Genomic DNA, 17,321 nt, shown 5'->3' with positions numbered 1-17,321 from the left:
ATCAAACGGTCCGTACCAAAGAAATGGTTTAAGCATAATTTTGGTACAAAAGACGCATCTAAATGCAGGGCTTTTGAGAGAATAGCAGTATTTGGAGGATACTTTTTGTTTTTTGGGACAGAAAGATGATCTTACCTTGAGATCTCTGTGGACAATGTGTTTTTGATGGCAATACTGAACCGCTGATACAATCTGAAGAAGAAAAGGAGACAAAGGTGTTTTAGAGCGTGGAGAGAGAGAGACAGAACTGACTGGTGTGGTGTAACAGCCAATATGCCACATTATCTGGCATCATCGCTTTTTCCCAGAATGCCATTGATTTGACGGGTGAACATGTGTGCTGTGGTTCTGACACATGTTCTGGGATGATGAATGAGGGGGGAGAGAGAGGCGTGCTGAAGCACAGCCGACGCTTGGAGCTCGAAAGCATCAGAATCTGGGTGTGAGACTGAGGGACCTTATTTCTTTTTAAATAGAGTATCATTTAAAAAGTAACATATTATATTTTATTTTTTGAAGGAGCACGTGACACTGAAGACTGGAGTAATGATGCTGAAAAATTCAGCATTGCATCACAGGCAAAAAACTCAATTTTAAAATTCACGAAAAAAGATACAATATTACTGTTTTTTGGTCAAATAAATGCAGCCTCGAGAATTATTTCACAAAAAGTTTATTTCACCCCATCTTTTTTCTAAATGCATGTTATAGATGGTATTGTGAACAATTTCTCCACATATAAGTTTCCTTTTTTGACCTCGTATATTTTTCATAAAAACATCATAACTGGATCTTCCTGTGATAATGACAGACTTCTCCAAACTCTTGAACGTTTGTGTAAGTTTGGCTGCTACAAAGAGAGGACCAGCTCCTCACATTATCTTTATTATCACATTAAACACTGCGGGCAGTAAAAGTTATCATAGGTGACAAATACGACCACAATTACAGTATTTCTATAATGACATTCGAAATTGAACAAGATTCGCTTCCCAATGTAGATTCTGAAGGGAAATCTGCAGCGGAGCCCATTATATTAGCTAAAACATTCAATAAACCAACACGCACAAATGAAAGATTTCCCAAAGCATTACTTCAATAAAACATTGTGGATTTCCTTATCTAGTTCTCAAATGCACAAGATTCCTGATACTGTTTATGCAGTACTCTTCATGTCCCAGACATCAGAAACGGAGACAGATTTCCATTTCTTTCTCCGGCTGGTGGAAGAATCTGGTGGTTTTTACTGCTCTGCTCAGAAATCTCAGCAGTGCTTCATGCCTGACCCAGATAAGCTGTCTCCTCAGCAGAGGAGAGGAGGATGGGAGGGAGACCCCATCGCTATGACTACAGATGTCTGCATCAGCTGTGGGCAAACCCACCGTACTTGTCCATTAGACCGATGGGTCACAGTGGGAAGCAGGGAGGTTGAAAGGGATCTTCGGGAAATTAAAAGGAGCAAATGATTCTGTCAGTGGGGGGGCTGTCTCATTAGAGCTCTCTCACTGCACTCAACACCTGGAGGTTTTTTGTTGATGGCACAATTTGGCCTAAATGCAGCATCAAGCAACAGTAAAAGCTTATTGTTGCCATCACTGCATGTATTTGTCACCCATGATTCATTTATTACAAGTAGTTTATGATAATAGAGGGATTATTAAGATTAATGAAGAAGCATCGGGCTGCTCACCTTTATGTAGAACAAAATAACTTGTTTGTAAATAATCTACGATAATAAAATAATTGAATATATACTTACTCTTAATATTATTTAATATTCATAATATTATTTAAAAACATGTCAACAGTGCCATTACATTTTTTAAAATTATTTTATTTATCGATTTTGAAGATTTTTGTTGACACAAAATTACTATTTTTATCATTAGCTAAAACTACAACCATGAAAAAAAATCGATATTTCATTACTTGAAATAAAATTAAAATTAAATAAAAAAATATTTTGTTTCTGCTATTCGCCAAGGCAAATAGCAAAATGTCTCATTTTCGTTTAGTTCCAAAATAACTAAATAAACTAAAACTCAATTAAAACTATATAAAACTTAATCAAAAGATAAATAATACCAATAATAATAATAATAATAATAAGAACAAAAACTTACAAACAAAAACAAAAATTATAATAGTATCTCAGTGACACTTAAATAACAATGGGATACGAACAAACCGCTTACTGCAACAAAAGTATGAAAAGTATGTGAAACAGTAGATAATATGCAATAATAAATGTTTAAAGCAGTTGTTTGCTATATTATCGTCACATTATATCGAGTGTTTACCTTAAATTTAGAATAAATGTAGGTTATTGATATTATGATAAAAAAAATGGATATTTATTTGAATAAAATAAAATTCTATTTAAGTGAATCTTGTGTAAAAATGGTTTAACTTTTGGAAGTCTGATCAAAAAATCGAGAAAGAGATTAATTTAGACATTAATATAGTTACATTAGTTTGGTCACTCTAGAAGTGCAATGCATTGTTGTCTAATAGCTTTGATCTTCTGAATACTGAGCACTTTGCAGAAATTTAGTGTCCTTGTATTCTATGCATAGAGGAAATTGCATAATACGCACAGTAAACGTATTGTAAAAATGGCATTATTCTATTATTACAACGCACGGCTGCTGCGATGTCAGCAAATTAACTTTGACGAGGACTTGTGGTTTTCCAAAAACATTCTTAAACTGTTCAAACTGTATTTAGTTTATGACCCCAAACCAAAAGTCATGTATATGGGCCACATTCGGCCCACTGGGAAACCCTTCACGCAGCTGCCACAGGATCCATTAGCCACCACTCACACAAGCGTCACCCAATTGCAGTTCAGAGCTTGGTGTTTCCATGGCAACCAGGAGATGCATTAATGTGCAGGGTGGGACAGAGCTGTATAGAGTACACTGCAGTACTGTACCTGTCTAAATTTAGCTCTGGCCTCCTTCTCCTTCATTCGCCCATGTGCTACGAGGTAGTCAAACACCTCCCCTGTGGAGAGAGGAGATGCACATGGCCAATTATATAGCGCTCATGCGTTCTCAGTTTCATATGCTTCATTATGCAGAATTTCAGGGCTGGTTGCACAAGATTGCATAACATAATATGGAGCTTATAACCAGTCAGTGTCATATAAGCATTATCAAACTCACCACCACTGGCGTACTCCATCACCAGATAAAGTGTCTTCTCTGTTTCTATGACCTCAAACAGCTTTACTGTAGAAAGAGACCGAGAAAGTCACACATGAAAATCAGTGATCATTATTTAGCTTTTTTTTAATTATTCAGACAAATGCATTTTTGCTTGTATTGCAGGCCCATATGACAGTTGTCTGTTATCGTGTTATTATAAGTTTGTGGTTAATGGCGTCAAGTCTTATTGACTAAATATCTCACTGTCGTATTTTTTTTTTTGATAATTATAATGTAACAATGTTACAATAAAATAATGTTAGAATAAAAAAAACAAAAAAACAATATAATTTATTTTTTTATTCTAGTTACACTTTTCAATACAGTCACATTTCTTTAACATTATGCAACAGGCATTCTGATCTAATAATACATTTTTTTTTTGCATTTTTGTCATATAAAAAATTATGTATATAAATATATATTATTAAAAAAACCTTTTATTTGATCAAAAATACTGTAAAGAGTAAACTTGTGAAACAATTTAAAGCATCTGGTTTCCCTTTTCATTATATTTTACTATTTATTTTATTTTATTTTATTCCGGTGATGGTAGAGCTGAATTTTCAGCAGCCCTTATTCTAGTCTTCATTGTCACATTTTTATTATTATCAATATGAAACCGTTGTGCCTTTAAATATTTTGATGGAAACAATGACGAATAGAAATTTCAAAAGATCTGCATTTATTTTAAAGAGGGAATTACATGTTAAAAATGTCTTTAATTACACTTTTGATCAGTGTAAACTTTTTAATGGTTGTGTTCATTTTAAATATGGTGTAAAATATAGTATAATAATGTAAAATATAGTATAAATATAGTGTGAAAATAGTGTTCACTGTTAAATTCATGTTGTTATTTAAATTCGTGTTGTTATTTATACAGTTTGCAATGCTAAAAAGTAGAAATTAACATTGACCCAGATTAATAAATGCAGTTAAACTATTGTACATTGTTAGTTCATAATTCCTAATGAATTCACTAAATGATGTTAGCTTTATTCTTTTGATTTTGGAATGTGATGATACAACCTGGACATTTCTTCATAAGTAAAGTCAAGTATTTCCTAAAACCCTTTGATTCAGCATCTTGATGACTGTTTCTACAGCTGTACTCAAAGTATCTAAATGAGCTAAAATGTAATTCAGTTCAGATTGTGCCTGAAGAGCTCTTCCCTGTTGACCTGTAACTGGACAGACATGCGCCGTGGCTCCAGGAAAACATGAATGTATGTGAATGCTGTTTGAGACGTGAGTGATGGGCCAGGTTTAAGTAACACTACCCAACAACACAACATCAAACATGTACTCCCAACATGCACGCTAAATTTAGTAATGCTGTAAATGCCAGTGAAGGCAGTGCTCTTCTTCTGTGACAGCGATGTTTGAGTTCAGAGGCTCACAAACACACACTTAAAGCTTTTGTGATCTCTTAACAAAACTTCATCTTTCAGGCTAATATGCTTCTGCCATCATTAAAAATCTAAATTGTGTCATTATTTACTCACTCACATGTTGTTCCAAGTTAAATTTTCTGAATAATTATTATACAACTCTTGCAAGTTAATGACAGATTATAATGATTATCTCTGATCACATCTGTCAAGCTATATCTTCTAAAGTCCTATGATCACTTTGTTTGAGAAACAGACTGATATTTAAGTTGTTATTAATACACAACTCACCGTTTTTAATAGAGTGGAACAAAGTAAGAATCACATTTTTAGTGATTTACTTTGGTGGAGGCAGCAGTCTGCATTATTTCAACTAGATAAATATTTAAGATGTATGTATGTGTATATATATATATATATATATATATATATATATATATATATGGATTTTGGAAGTTTTTTTAAAACATTTGTTTCTTATTTAATTGGTTCCACATTGTTTGCTGATTTTTACTTTATTTAAACTTTGTGTCATTTATTTATTTTATTCTACATCAAGGTGTATGCCGTGCCTCCAAGCTTACTTATTCGTTTTGCTAATAAACATTCTACGTTTCTTATTTATTTGGTTATATATTATAAAAATGTCCTCACTGTCACAACCCTAGTTACGATCGGACAATTTTTGGCAGAGATGTAACTTTTTGAAAATCTGGACTATCAGGGTGTAAAAAAAAAAAAGTAAACATTTAGAAAATTGCCTTTGAAGTTGTCCAAGTGGAGTTCTTAGCAATACATTTACAGTAGGCAATTTACAAAATATCTTCATGAAACATGATCTTAATATCCAACTGATTTTTGGCATAAAAGAAAAATCAATAATTTTGACCCATACAATGTTTTTTTGACTATTGCTACAAATATACCCCAGCGACTTAAGACTGGTTTTGTGCTCCAGGGTCACACACACACACACACACACACACACACACACACACACACACAGACACAGACACAGACACAGATATATATATATATATATATATATATATATATATATATATATATATATATATATATAAATATTCAATATTATACTTTATCATATTACATTATATATAATGTTTTAGATTTCTCCTTGAATATGTTATTCACAAAGCATCATGGGACTATAGTTATTTTTGTCTGATTTTTAAATACTTTTTTGCATCATATCAGTTTGTATTATTGTGATTTACCTTGTAGCAGCTTGGTATTGGTTTATAGCTTAAATACTTTAAGGCTTTAAGAATACTTGAAAATAAAGGCTTTTAATTTCAGGCTTTCTCACATTAAAAAGCCTTGGAATATAGTGGAAAAAGTGGGAGCTTTGTTTGTTTGTTTGTTTGTTTTGAGCTTCTCAGACATGCTTGATACATTACAAGAGCTCCATAATGGTTTTTCAATTATTTCTACAGAAATCTTTCAACAAACCAAAAATAACAGCATACAGGTTTGAAACAACATGAGGGCGAGTACATAATGCTAAAACTTTCTTTTAGCGCTGCCCTGAATGTGCCAGGCTCAGAGTTTGACACATCCCTACCCACATCACCCCCACCCACATCCTCCTCTAGAAATCCACTCCAGATTTTTCCCTCATTTGCGAAAAAAAGGACAAAAAGTAGGTCATCTTTAGGGCAGTAACAGCATGTGACCAGACACTGGACACTTAAGGAGTAGACGATAGCGTGTGTTTTACACAGATAATTGCAGAGGGCATAACATTGTAGAATTGGAAGGAAGCGTTGTCATGACAACACACTGGATTTCTGTTTCCTGGAAAGACGCTCTACATTCTGTGAAATGATGAGTGCAGATGAAAGACAATCGAATGAGGGGCGAGCGAGGAGAAAGGCTTGCTTTAAGAGGTTAAGTGAGGAGGCTGACGGAGCTAAATTCTGAATGAAAGAGAAAGGTTAGGAAGTGTGTGGGCCGTAGTTAGCAATTACTGTTCCTCCTACTCACTGTTAACACGTTATCTTCATGACGTATGCATTAAACACTTCCACTGGTTCAGTCATCCATATGTGAAACATGCATAAAGTGTTGTTGGAACAGACATGTATAACACAACACAAACTTACACAGTACAGACAAACTGAAAACAAACTGTAGTGTTGTGAAGTCTGATTCATTTGAGCAATTCGGTTCATTTGGACGCTGCGTTTCAGTGAAATGACTGAAAGAAATCATTTGTACTGTATTGTTTAAGTTTTTATTCATAAGTGTTCTCAGAAGTCCTCATTGCATTTTTTTTGGGAGCAAAAAATATATTTAATTAAATTGCAAAGACATCTGACCGACAGACAATTTAAAGGTCACAGACCAAATTCAATAAACCCTAACACTTTAAAGTCATCTATCTAGGCATTCTGGCATTATGAATGCTTGAAGCCTTGCAGAAACAGTGACTACATTGTAAAGATATATGTTTTCAATAAACATTATATAATTAAGCTATTTTTTTATGCGCAAAAACATCCTAAATATGCTGATTTGCTGGACAAGAAGCATTTATTAAATATGTTGGAGACCAGTTGTGCTGCTTATGTTTTGTGGACACCACGTTTATTTTGAATAATTGTTTCTCTTACGAGAGCTCTCTCGTACTGCGTCTTAGCTAAGACGCTACGGGAAAAGTCTCTTTTCACGAAATACTGAAGCAAAAAATTATCCTTAATTTTGTATTTTTGTAAAGCGCATTTGCAGCAGTACACAGCCATAGGCGAGACGGCTCGTTCGCTCATTGGCTTGTTCTGCGGCAACTGCACAGCCTATCGAGCGCGGGCTGATGCAACATCAGACCAATAAGGGCGCTTCGCGCCCTTCTTGCCACTTCCCGCCGAAACGGGTGTGGCCCAACCTATAAAAGGAGCTCAAAAAGGCTGACTCACCTGATTTATTTCATCGCCGAAGCGAACCAGAGTGAATCGTGCGCACGGCAGAGAACGCAGTACTTGTTCGCTCTTCTAGAGAGAACCGAGGTTACGTTTAGTAACCGAGTACGTTCTCTTACGAGAGCTCTCTCATACTGCGTCTTAGCTAAGACGCTACGGGAACCCAATGTAAAACGCCGTGCGCGCAGGGATCACACACCAATAAACCTGAAGCACCCTCTGCTGGACGGCGGCAAAAGCGGTGTTGCCATCTAAAGCCTCCTGTGTGACGCTGCGTCGGCACTACTAACGATGGCTGCTTCATCGAAGCGCAGGTGTACGAGTTCCGCTGCGGCCGAGCTCTCACCCAAGCGCGCCGCTGTTTCAGTTCCAGGAATTGTGACTGTCTCAGCGTTTTCTGCAATGCGCAAGCCTGCACAGTTGCCCGCTTGCCTGCACACAAAAGCCGTTATCACAACAGCTTCAACAACGCAGCTCGAGACCCCCGTTCTCGCTCTACTGGCCGTCGCCCCGCGCCGCGGGGACCGCGGCAGAGGATTACGGTGAGGCCGGGAGCCCCGAAGCCATCCTGGGAAAGCCATCTACGCATGCTGCATGACGCTGCGTCGGCACTACACACGATGGCTGCTTCATCGAAGCGCCGGTGTACGAGTTCCGCTGCGGCCGGGCTCTCACCTAAGCGCGCCGCTGTTTCAGTTTCCAGAGATTGTGACTGTTTCAGCGTTGTTTGCAATGCGCAAGCCTGTACGGCTGCCCGCTTGCCTGCACACGAAAACCGTTATCACGGCTACCCAGATATTTCCCGAAAAAGGTGTAATTTCTGGTGTCCCGGCCACGGCCGATGGTGCTATAAATGTAGTGACGATGCCCACTGCTCAGTGCCCATCTCCGCATATAAGCACAGCCCTTCACACAGGGCTCGCGCCTATAAAAGCGACTCAAGTCGATCACGCGCACTACATAGTAGACGTGCCCACTCCTCAGTGCCCACAATCACTATGTCACACGCGTCATGTGGTTTCTGTAAAAACGAAACCCGTGCACATTCGTCCGGCCACGGCCGATGGTGCTATAAATGTAGTGACGATGCCCACTCCTCAGTGCCCATCTCCACATGTAAGCACAGCCCTGCACACAGGGCCTGCGCCCATAATATCGACTCAAGTCGGTCGCGCACACTGCATAGTAAACGTGCCCACCCCTCAGTGCCCACAATTACTATGTCACACGCGTCATGTGGTTTCTGTAAAAACGAAACCCGTGCATGCTCGTCCGGCCACGGCCGATGGTGCTATAAATGCAGTGACAATGCCCACTACCCAGTGCCCATCTCCACATGTAAGCACAGCCCTGCACACAGGGCTAGCGCACATAAGATCGACACAGATCGGTCGAGCGCGCCGCATAGTAAACGTGCCCACTTCCCAGTGCCCACATACACTATGTCACATACGGCGCGGGGCTTCTGTAAAAACAAGGCCCGTGCACGTACATTCTGCACAGGCAGACAGCGAGTTGAAAGTGGTAAAAGTGCACACATGCAGCCCACGGTTACTCGCAGATATATCGAGTCCCACGGGACCTGCTCAGCCTCCCTCCAGTCGGTTAAGCGCCGGAACGGGGTCGAGGAAGAGCGATCTGCCCGCTGTGATCAGCGCGCTCCCCGCCTCAGATGCGCAGCACACTCGAGCGCCGCCGTTGCCCAGTCAACAGAGCGCGTTTCGCATCCAGCCCTTAGCCATTCATGCAGATGCATGGTCAGTGCTTCCAGGGGTTTCGGATTGGGTGCTAGGCATTATAAAGAGAGGCTACTCGCTACAGTTTTCTCGACGCCCACCGTGCTTTTCAGCGCGCGTCGAAACTACGGTCAAAACAGAAGTAGCACACATACTTCGGGCCGAAATATCAAAACTGTTGAGCAAAGGGGCTGTAGAGCCTGTGTCTCAAAGCGAGGGGGGGCTGTACAGCAGATACTTTCTGGTGCCCAAGAGAGACGGGGGTCTCCGGCCCATACTGGATCTAAGACAGCTGAACAGGCATTGATGAAACGCAGTTTCAAATTGCTCACGACCAGGAAGCTCCTCGCGCAGATTCGCAGAGGGGACTGGTTCATGTCAATAGATCTGAAGGACGCGTATTTTCAAATACAGATAGCGTCAAACCACAGGCGATATTTGAGATTCGCCTTCGAGGGCCAGGCATACCAGTTTGCAGTCCTGCCATTCGGCTTGTCCGTAGCTCCTCGTACGTTTACGAGGTGCATGGATGCAGCGCTCGCTCCTCTTAGACTCAGAGGCATACGAGTGCTGAATTATTTGGACGACTGGCTGGTTCTGGCCCGATCATGAGCGGAGCTCATGGACCACAGAGCCGTTTTACTCGATCACCTCGAGAAGCTCGGCCTCAGTGTCAATTGGGTGAAGAGTTCGCTGAACCCCAGTCAGACGATCCTGTTTCTGGGTATAGTTCTGAACTCGTGTTCCATGACGGCGCGGCTGTCACCACAACGCGCGATGGGCATTCAGCGTGCAGCGAGTTCTTTCCGCTGTGGCGCGACTGTGTCGCTCAAACACTGTCAAAAGATGCTGGGTTTCATGGCCTCAGCATATCCGGTTCTGCGGCTGGGCCTGCTCCGCATGCGCCCCCTGCAGTTCGGGCTGAAGGCTCGGGTGCCGTGCAGAGCGTGGGCGTCTGGCCGGCTGCATTTCAAGGTCGATCAGAGCTGTGTTGCGGCTCTAGCACCTTGGACAGCGAACGGCTGGTACCGATCAGGTGTAAGCCTGGGGACTTCCCCGAGTGTGAAAATGGTGTCGACGGACGCCTCCACTTCGGGATGGGGAGCGCTGCTCGAAGGCAGACCGTCCTTTGGCCTATGGTCAGAACGGGAAAAGCTCCATCATATCAACTGCCTGGAAATGCTGGCAGTGGAGAACGCGCTGACGCGCTTTTGTCCCCATATCAAGGATCACCACGTCATAGTCCGTTCGGACAACATGTCCGTGGTGTCCTACATAAATCGCCAGGTCGGTCTCGGGTCCCGAAACCTGTGCAGGCTGACGGAACGCCTCCTGATTTGGGCTCAGCGCAACGTGCGCTCGCTGAGAGCAGTGCATGTGCCTGGACTGCAGAATCTGGGTCCAGACAGGCTGTCCAGAGGCAATGTTCCTACGGGCGAATGGTCTCTACACCCGCAAACAGTCCGGCTGTTGTGGGAGAGATTTGGCATGGCGGAGGTGGACCTCTTTGCGTCCCACGAAAACGCTCACTGCCCAGCGTTCTTTTCCAAGAACGAAAGCGCGCTGTCACGGAGATGGCCGTGCTGCCCGCTTTATGCGTTCCCTCCCGTCTCCCTCCTTCCGCAGGTGATAGAACGGGTGAGAGAAATGAGATGTTCAATACTGCTTGTAGCACCTCTTTGGAAGAACCAACCATGGTTCCCAGATTTGATGCAGTTAGCAGATGTCGCCCCGTGGCCGGTACCGTTGAGGAGAGACCTCCTCTCGCAGGCCAGGGGCTCGATTTGGCACCCTCAACCGGCGTTGTGGTCCCTCTATGTATGGGCACTCAATGGTTACCCGCTGATCTCGCAGTGGGAGTGCTAAATACCATCACTCAGGCTAGAGCTCCGTCGACACGACGTCTGTATGCCTCGAAGTGGTCGGTGTTCTCCAGCTGGTGCACAGCTCGAAGTTATTCACCCCTTAGTTGTGAGGTGACGGAGGTCCTCTCCTTCCTTCAGGAGCTGTTGGATAAGGGCAGAGCCCCATCCACGCTCAAAGTTTATGTGGCTGCCTTCGCGGCGTTTTCTGAAACGGCGTCCGGTCAGTCAATAGGAAGGAATGATTTAGTCATCCGGTTCCTCAGAGGAGCTAGGAGGCTGAATCCTCCCAGACCTCCGTCAGTCCCTATGTGGGACCTCGCGGCGGTTTTGGAGGCCTTGAAAGGTCCCCCTTTTTGCACGCGCTCTCGGTGAGCCAGTCGTGCTTGGAGTTTGGGCCCAATGACTCAAGAGTCATACTCAAACCTAGGCACGGTTATGTGCCGAAATCCCTCAACACACCATTTCGGGCTCAGGTTATTGCCCTGTCTGCCCTGCCGGTGTCAGGGGAGGATGGAGACTCGAGTCTTCTTTGCCCTGTCAGGGTTTTAAGAGCTTTATTTGTCTCGCTCTGCTGCCTTTCGGCAGACGGAGCAGCTATTTGTCTCGTTCGGTGGGCGTTCCAAGGGAATGGCTGTTTCGAGACAGACTCTATCCAGATGGATAGTTGACGCCATAGCGTTAGCTTACGCTTCCAGGGGCCTTCAGTGCCCGTTGGGCGTCAGAGCACACTCCACAAGAGGCATCGCCTCGTCGTGGGCGTGGTCTACTGGGATCTCCTTGCAGGATATATGTATGGCGGCAGGTTGGGCCTCGCCGTCTACATTTATCAGGTTCTATAACCTGGAGGTTCCCGCCTTGCAAGCAAGGCTGCTGTCGGTATAGGCGAATCAGGGCCCTGAGGGGAATTCTGAGCCGACTGTTATATGGGCAGTATTGCGTAAGACCCGCATTGCCACATTGGTCAGGCCTTGCCTCGGCTGTGTGACGTCATATTGCCGCATCTACGGATGCTGCTAGATATGGGACGGAGGGCTTTTTCCCTTTTCTGTCCTGGACTCTCTGTGAGTCCCTCAGGTGACTGTGCACTGTAAATTCTGGGCGTTGCTTCAGGTTTATTGGTGTGTGATCCCTGCGCGCACGGCGTTTTACATTGGGTTCCCGTAGCGTCTTAGCTAAGACGCAGTACGAGAGAGCTCTCGTAAGAGAACGTACTCGGTTACTAAACGTAACCTCGGTTCTCTCTAGAAGAGCGAACGAGTACTGCGTTCTCTGCCGTGCGCACGATTCACTCTGGTTCGCTTCGGCGATGAAATAAATCAGGTGAGTCAGCCTTTTCGAGCTCCTTTTATAGGTTGGGCCACACCCGTTTCGGCGGGATGTTGCATCAGCCCGCGCTCGATAGGCTGTGCAGTTGCCGCAGAACAAGCCAATGAGCGAACGAGCCGTCTCGCCTATGGCTGTGTACTGCTGCAAATGCGCTTTACAAAAATACAAAATTAAGGATAATTTTTTGCTTCAGTATTTCGTGAAAAGAGACTTTTCCCGTAGCGTCTTAGCTAAGACGCAGTACTCGTTCGCTCTTCTAGAGAGAACCGAGTACGTTTTCTGTAACTATGTAAAAGCTTTACTGTCATTTTGATCATTTTAATGCATCCTTGCTTAATAAAAGCATTCAATTCTTAAAGCAATCTTGCTGACCTTAAACATTTGAACATCAGCTGTCTTTATATTTTAAGAAGGGAGTTCCTCATAAGGGCATCATCATATTTAAAAGTATTTGTCATTACAAAGTTTGAAAACCCTTGTAACCATTTCATAGTTTCATCACTGACCTATCAGCATCCAGAACTAGAACTACATATTTTATAATAGAAAAAAGGGTCTCTCATGAACACAAACACTTGCTCATGTCCGGGAATGGTGGATGGGGGTCAGCTGAGGGCTTATTAAGGTAGTGGGGTGAGTGAGGGTCAGGGGCCACACAGAGATGACATCATCAGACAGCATGTTCAGGCCATCAGATGATGGATGCTCAACAATGGAACACACAGAGGCATACAGGAGTGCTTTTGTGCTGCCGGGAGGAGCCGCTCGGCCGTCTGAATAGGAGCGGTGTGGCGGCTCTGGGAAAAGCAGAGGGAGTTCCTGCACTGGGGATTAGAGAGGCCTCCACTACAGTCCACCACATTCCCAAACATCTCCACAGACACAGAGAGAAAGAGACAGAGACTGAAGGACAACTTACCAATATTTGGATGATTTAGAATCTTCATTATTCTTACTTCCCTTAAGAGCTGAAAGAGAAGACAGAAAAAGCAAAACCAGAAGATGAGCTAGATTTTTACAAAAAAAAATAAAAAATAAAATAAAGAAATGTTTATAAAGTCTACTTTTCAAAAGTTTGAGGTCAGTCTTTTTTTCTTTTTTTTCTTGAAAGTAATTATTACTGTTCTTTTGAAATTTCAATTATCCAAAGAATCCTGAAAACAAACAAACATTTTAAATAGTTTTTCACAAAAACATGAACTGTTTTCAACACTGATAATAATAAATGTTTTTGAGCAGCAAATCAGCATATAAGAATTACTGAAGGATTATTTGACACTGAAGACTGAAATAAAATATAAAAATCATATTTCATTTCAACTAGTAATAAAAAAAAACATTAAAAAAACAAAAAACCTGTAGACATACTTACTGTAGAAACAACAAAAGTAATAAAAATGTCAAAAACACAAAAAACTGCTATAATGGAAAATACAAAATTAACCTACTGTAGTTCAAAATATTAACAAAAACTAAACTAGTATTTTAATGATACTTAATTAACACCCCATCATAGAAATATTTTGTATTTTCAAATATATTAATACAAAAATATTTGTAATTGTAAAAATATTTCATAATATTACTGTTTTTACAATGAAGCTTTGCATAAGCATAATAAACTTCTTTTTAAAACATTTTCTTTTTACAAATATTACCAAACCCAAACTTTTGAACGGACTCTAAGTTTGGAAGGAAGTTTCCTCCTTTAACATGCATTTATGGGAAATTAGTTTTATTGTCCACCAAGCAAAAATACATGCAGGATTATTTAGAAAATTATAGAAAACTGGCTGTCCGAGTCCATGAAAAAAAAAAGAAGCTCACTTTTACAATTCCTGTTCAATTTCCCATACAGCTACAAGGCTTGTGGACCAAAATTTAATTAAAAATGCCTTGTATTTCCTGTCACATCATTTTCTCTTTATGTTATGTCCATATATCAATGCATTAAAGGAACACTCTACTTTTTTCGAAAATAGGCTCATTTTCAAACTCCCCTAGAGTTAAACAGTTGAGTTTTTGAATCCATTCAGCCAATCTTATAACAATATTGACAGCGCCTGAAAATATTTGCTGGGGACAATTTTAAGGCGCTGCATGAAATCATGGCGTGTGCTTCACCCAAGGTTTGGCAGCAAAATCCCTTAATTTTTATGCTGGAATGAGAGAATAGTTCCTAGCCATATTGGCCTAGAAAATCACAGCTTTTAATTTTCCGTCGGTCTTAGTACATGCTTAGAAACTAAGAAACTCTTTGCTCATTTTTGAGCGAGATGCTAACGGTCTAATCAGATTCAATGATATGCTAAGCTAAAAGTGCTATCGCCAGACCCGGAGACCGGCTGAATGGATTTGAAAATGGTAAAACTCAACTGTTGAACTCTAGGGGAGTTGGAAAATGAGCCTATTTTCAAAAATAGTAGAGTGTTCCTTTAACTCTCTCAAGCCTTTCAAAAACACTTCAGCATTTCAGCCAGACTCTTCACCTTCAAACACAAACCTATTATTTTCAAGAGTCTAGTATGTACGTCACTCTGACGCTTGCAGTCGCACTCCAAAAGACACTGAAAACGTGAGAAACAGTAAAAGGTACAAAAGGTACAAAAAGAGTTCAATAGTCAGTAGTCTTTGGATGAAAAGAAACTACCAAAAATCAATACAACCCTCTGAGTGCAGGGCCAATTAGGCTCTTAGTTAGCCAGCAATGTTCTAAACCAGCAATCTATACTAAAGCACTAGTACAAACACTATTCACATGCTTTCTCTTATATCTGAACAAGTGGACACGGTTAGGCACTATGGAGATGCAGAATAACCTGAGCTGACATCAAAGTGGATGCTTGTGGCCATTGAACAGTAGTACAGTAGATGCCCAGAGTAGGGCAGATCCAAATGATGGCATTCTTATGGGAAGTCGTGGCCTAATGGTTAGAGAGTCGGACTCCCAATCGAAAGGTTGTGAGTTCGAGTCCCGGGCCGGCAGGAATTGTGGGTGGGGAGAGTGCATGTACAGTTCTCTCTCCACCTTCAATACCACGACTGAGGTGCCCTTGAGCAAGGCACTGAACCCCCAACTGCTCCCCGGGCGCCGCAGCATAAATGGCTGCCCACTGCTCCGGGTGTGTGCTCACAGTGTGTGAGTGTGTGCTCACTGCTCTGTGTGTGTGCACTTTGGATGGGTTAAATGCAGAGCACAAATTCTGAGTATGGGTCACCATACTTGGCTGAATGTCACTTCACTTTTCACTTATTTCAACAGGTCAGAGAGTGTAAAAGACTAAATTAGCTGTAAACACAGCTTGTGACTTTGTGCATGAAAAGTGCCAACACAATCTGTTCATAAAGCCATTGTGCAGTTTATTTTCCACAGAGTTAGGATTGAATCTACAGTGCCACAGCAAAATAAATCTTTTTTTGTTATCAAATAGGTAGATTTTAATAAATGTGATGAGAAAAAAGTAAACAGTGCCAACATAACACATATTTCTATTACAATGTCTTCATTCTTGTAAGCAAATTAACCAACAAGGATAATAATAATAATTGTAAGAAAAGATCATACAACCAAGGTATTTTTCATTAATTTATACAGTTATGCATTGCTGTTGTGCAGCATCTCATTTGATTGTAAATTAAAATTGTTTTTGTAAATTAATCATTTTTATTTCATGACATTTTAAAAGACTGATTAAACTGTTAAAGTATTATTAATTCATTTAACTAGGCACCATTTTTATGATCAACTTTTATTGAATCGTAATTTAACACAATCCACACTAAAATAAAATGGAAAACAGAATTTAGGGGAAAATAAATCGTGGGACTGAAAATTAGCTCCGTGGAGATTAATTGCGAGCAAACAAATTATCTTTACATTCATTCTCAAGGTCTAAAACAAACATATGGAAAGCATTTATTTTCACATTTTTAATATTGTGATGAATATCAATATTGCATGATATGGAAAAAATATATAACGCAATAATATTTTTGGCAATATCGCCCAGCCCTAATCAGAATGGTCAAAAAGCCTCACAAACGAATCCATTCCTGAATGAACTCCCTAACTCATTAACAGTAATGAATTATCCAAAAGACTCACAGACACGAGTTATTATTTTGAATCAGTATAATTATTCCTTTACTGAATTACCTCGCCTTATTTGTTAGAATGGTAATAAATCATCAAAAAAGACTCCAGAACTCATGAGTTTTCTATCTGAATCAGTATGATGACTCCTTCACTAAATGAACAGAGTGGTAATGAATCAGCCAAAAAGACTTAAAAACTCATTCATTTCTGTTTGAATCAGTCCATCAAATCCTTTACTGAATGAAGTGCCTGAATCTGTTAGAACAGTAAAGAATCATACAATAAGATTCACAAACTCATCATTTTCTGTTTGAATCAGTCTGATAAACCCTTTACTGAATGAAATGAATGAACAGTCAAATACAGTGAACGCTTTTGTGTGAATCATAAATTTGTATTATTGCAGACTGGTTGTCCATATGACAATATTGAAATAAATAAATATTAAAATGACATTAAAATAAAAAAACTACACTAAAATAAGGCTTTAATAATATATAAACGGTATTATATATTTATATGCAGAATTATGCAGGAAACACTGATCTTACCAAAACATACACAACACGCTGATATATAAAACTACAAAACAGTGCCATGTGGTCCCATGATAATCGGGGCCTGATAACAGGATGATGGCGTTTAAACTGGCAAAACAGTTTGGCGACATCATGGTCTGGGGTTTTTCCTTGTTTTTATTGCAGAAAGATGGATGCTGGGAGCACATGTTCTAGAAAAGACTGCACAGCAGTAGTT

General features: G+C 40.8%; 1 protein-coding gene across 12 annotated transcripts in view; it reads right to left on the bottom strand.

The window, feature by feature from the left end:
* LOC132092172 (MAP/microtubule affinity-regulating kinase 3) overlaps positions 1–17,321 on the bottom strand; it is a 61,117-nt gene that overhangs the window by 20,982 nt on the left and 22,814 nt on the right. For all 12 annotated transcript variants that reach the window (XM_059498286.1, XM_059498291.1, XM_059498292.1 and 9 more), the window contains exons 4-7: positions 13,389–13,437; positions 3,168–3,233; positions 2,936–3,006; positions 136–192 (exon numbers count right to left, since the gene is read on the bottom strand). In XM_059498286.1, the coding sequence (XP_059354269.1) occupies positions 136–192; positions 2,936–3,006; positions 3,168–3,233; positions 13,389–13,437 (243 nt within the window). The remainder of the gene's footprint in view (positions 1–135; positions 193–2,935; positions 3,007–3,167; positions 3,234–13,388; positions 13,438–17,321) is intronic.

Source organism: Carassius carassius, chromosome 18 (assembly GCF_963082965.1).
Source record: "Carassius carassius chromosome 18, fCarCar2.1, whole genome shotgun sequence".
Lineage (NCBI taxonomy): Eukaryota > Metazoa > Chordata > Actinopteri > Cypriniformes > Cyprinidae > Carassius > Carassius carassius.
The sequence above is the reverse complement of the archived record's forward strand: the minus strand, read 5'-3'. Positions and strand labels throughout refer to the sequence as shown.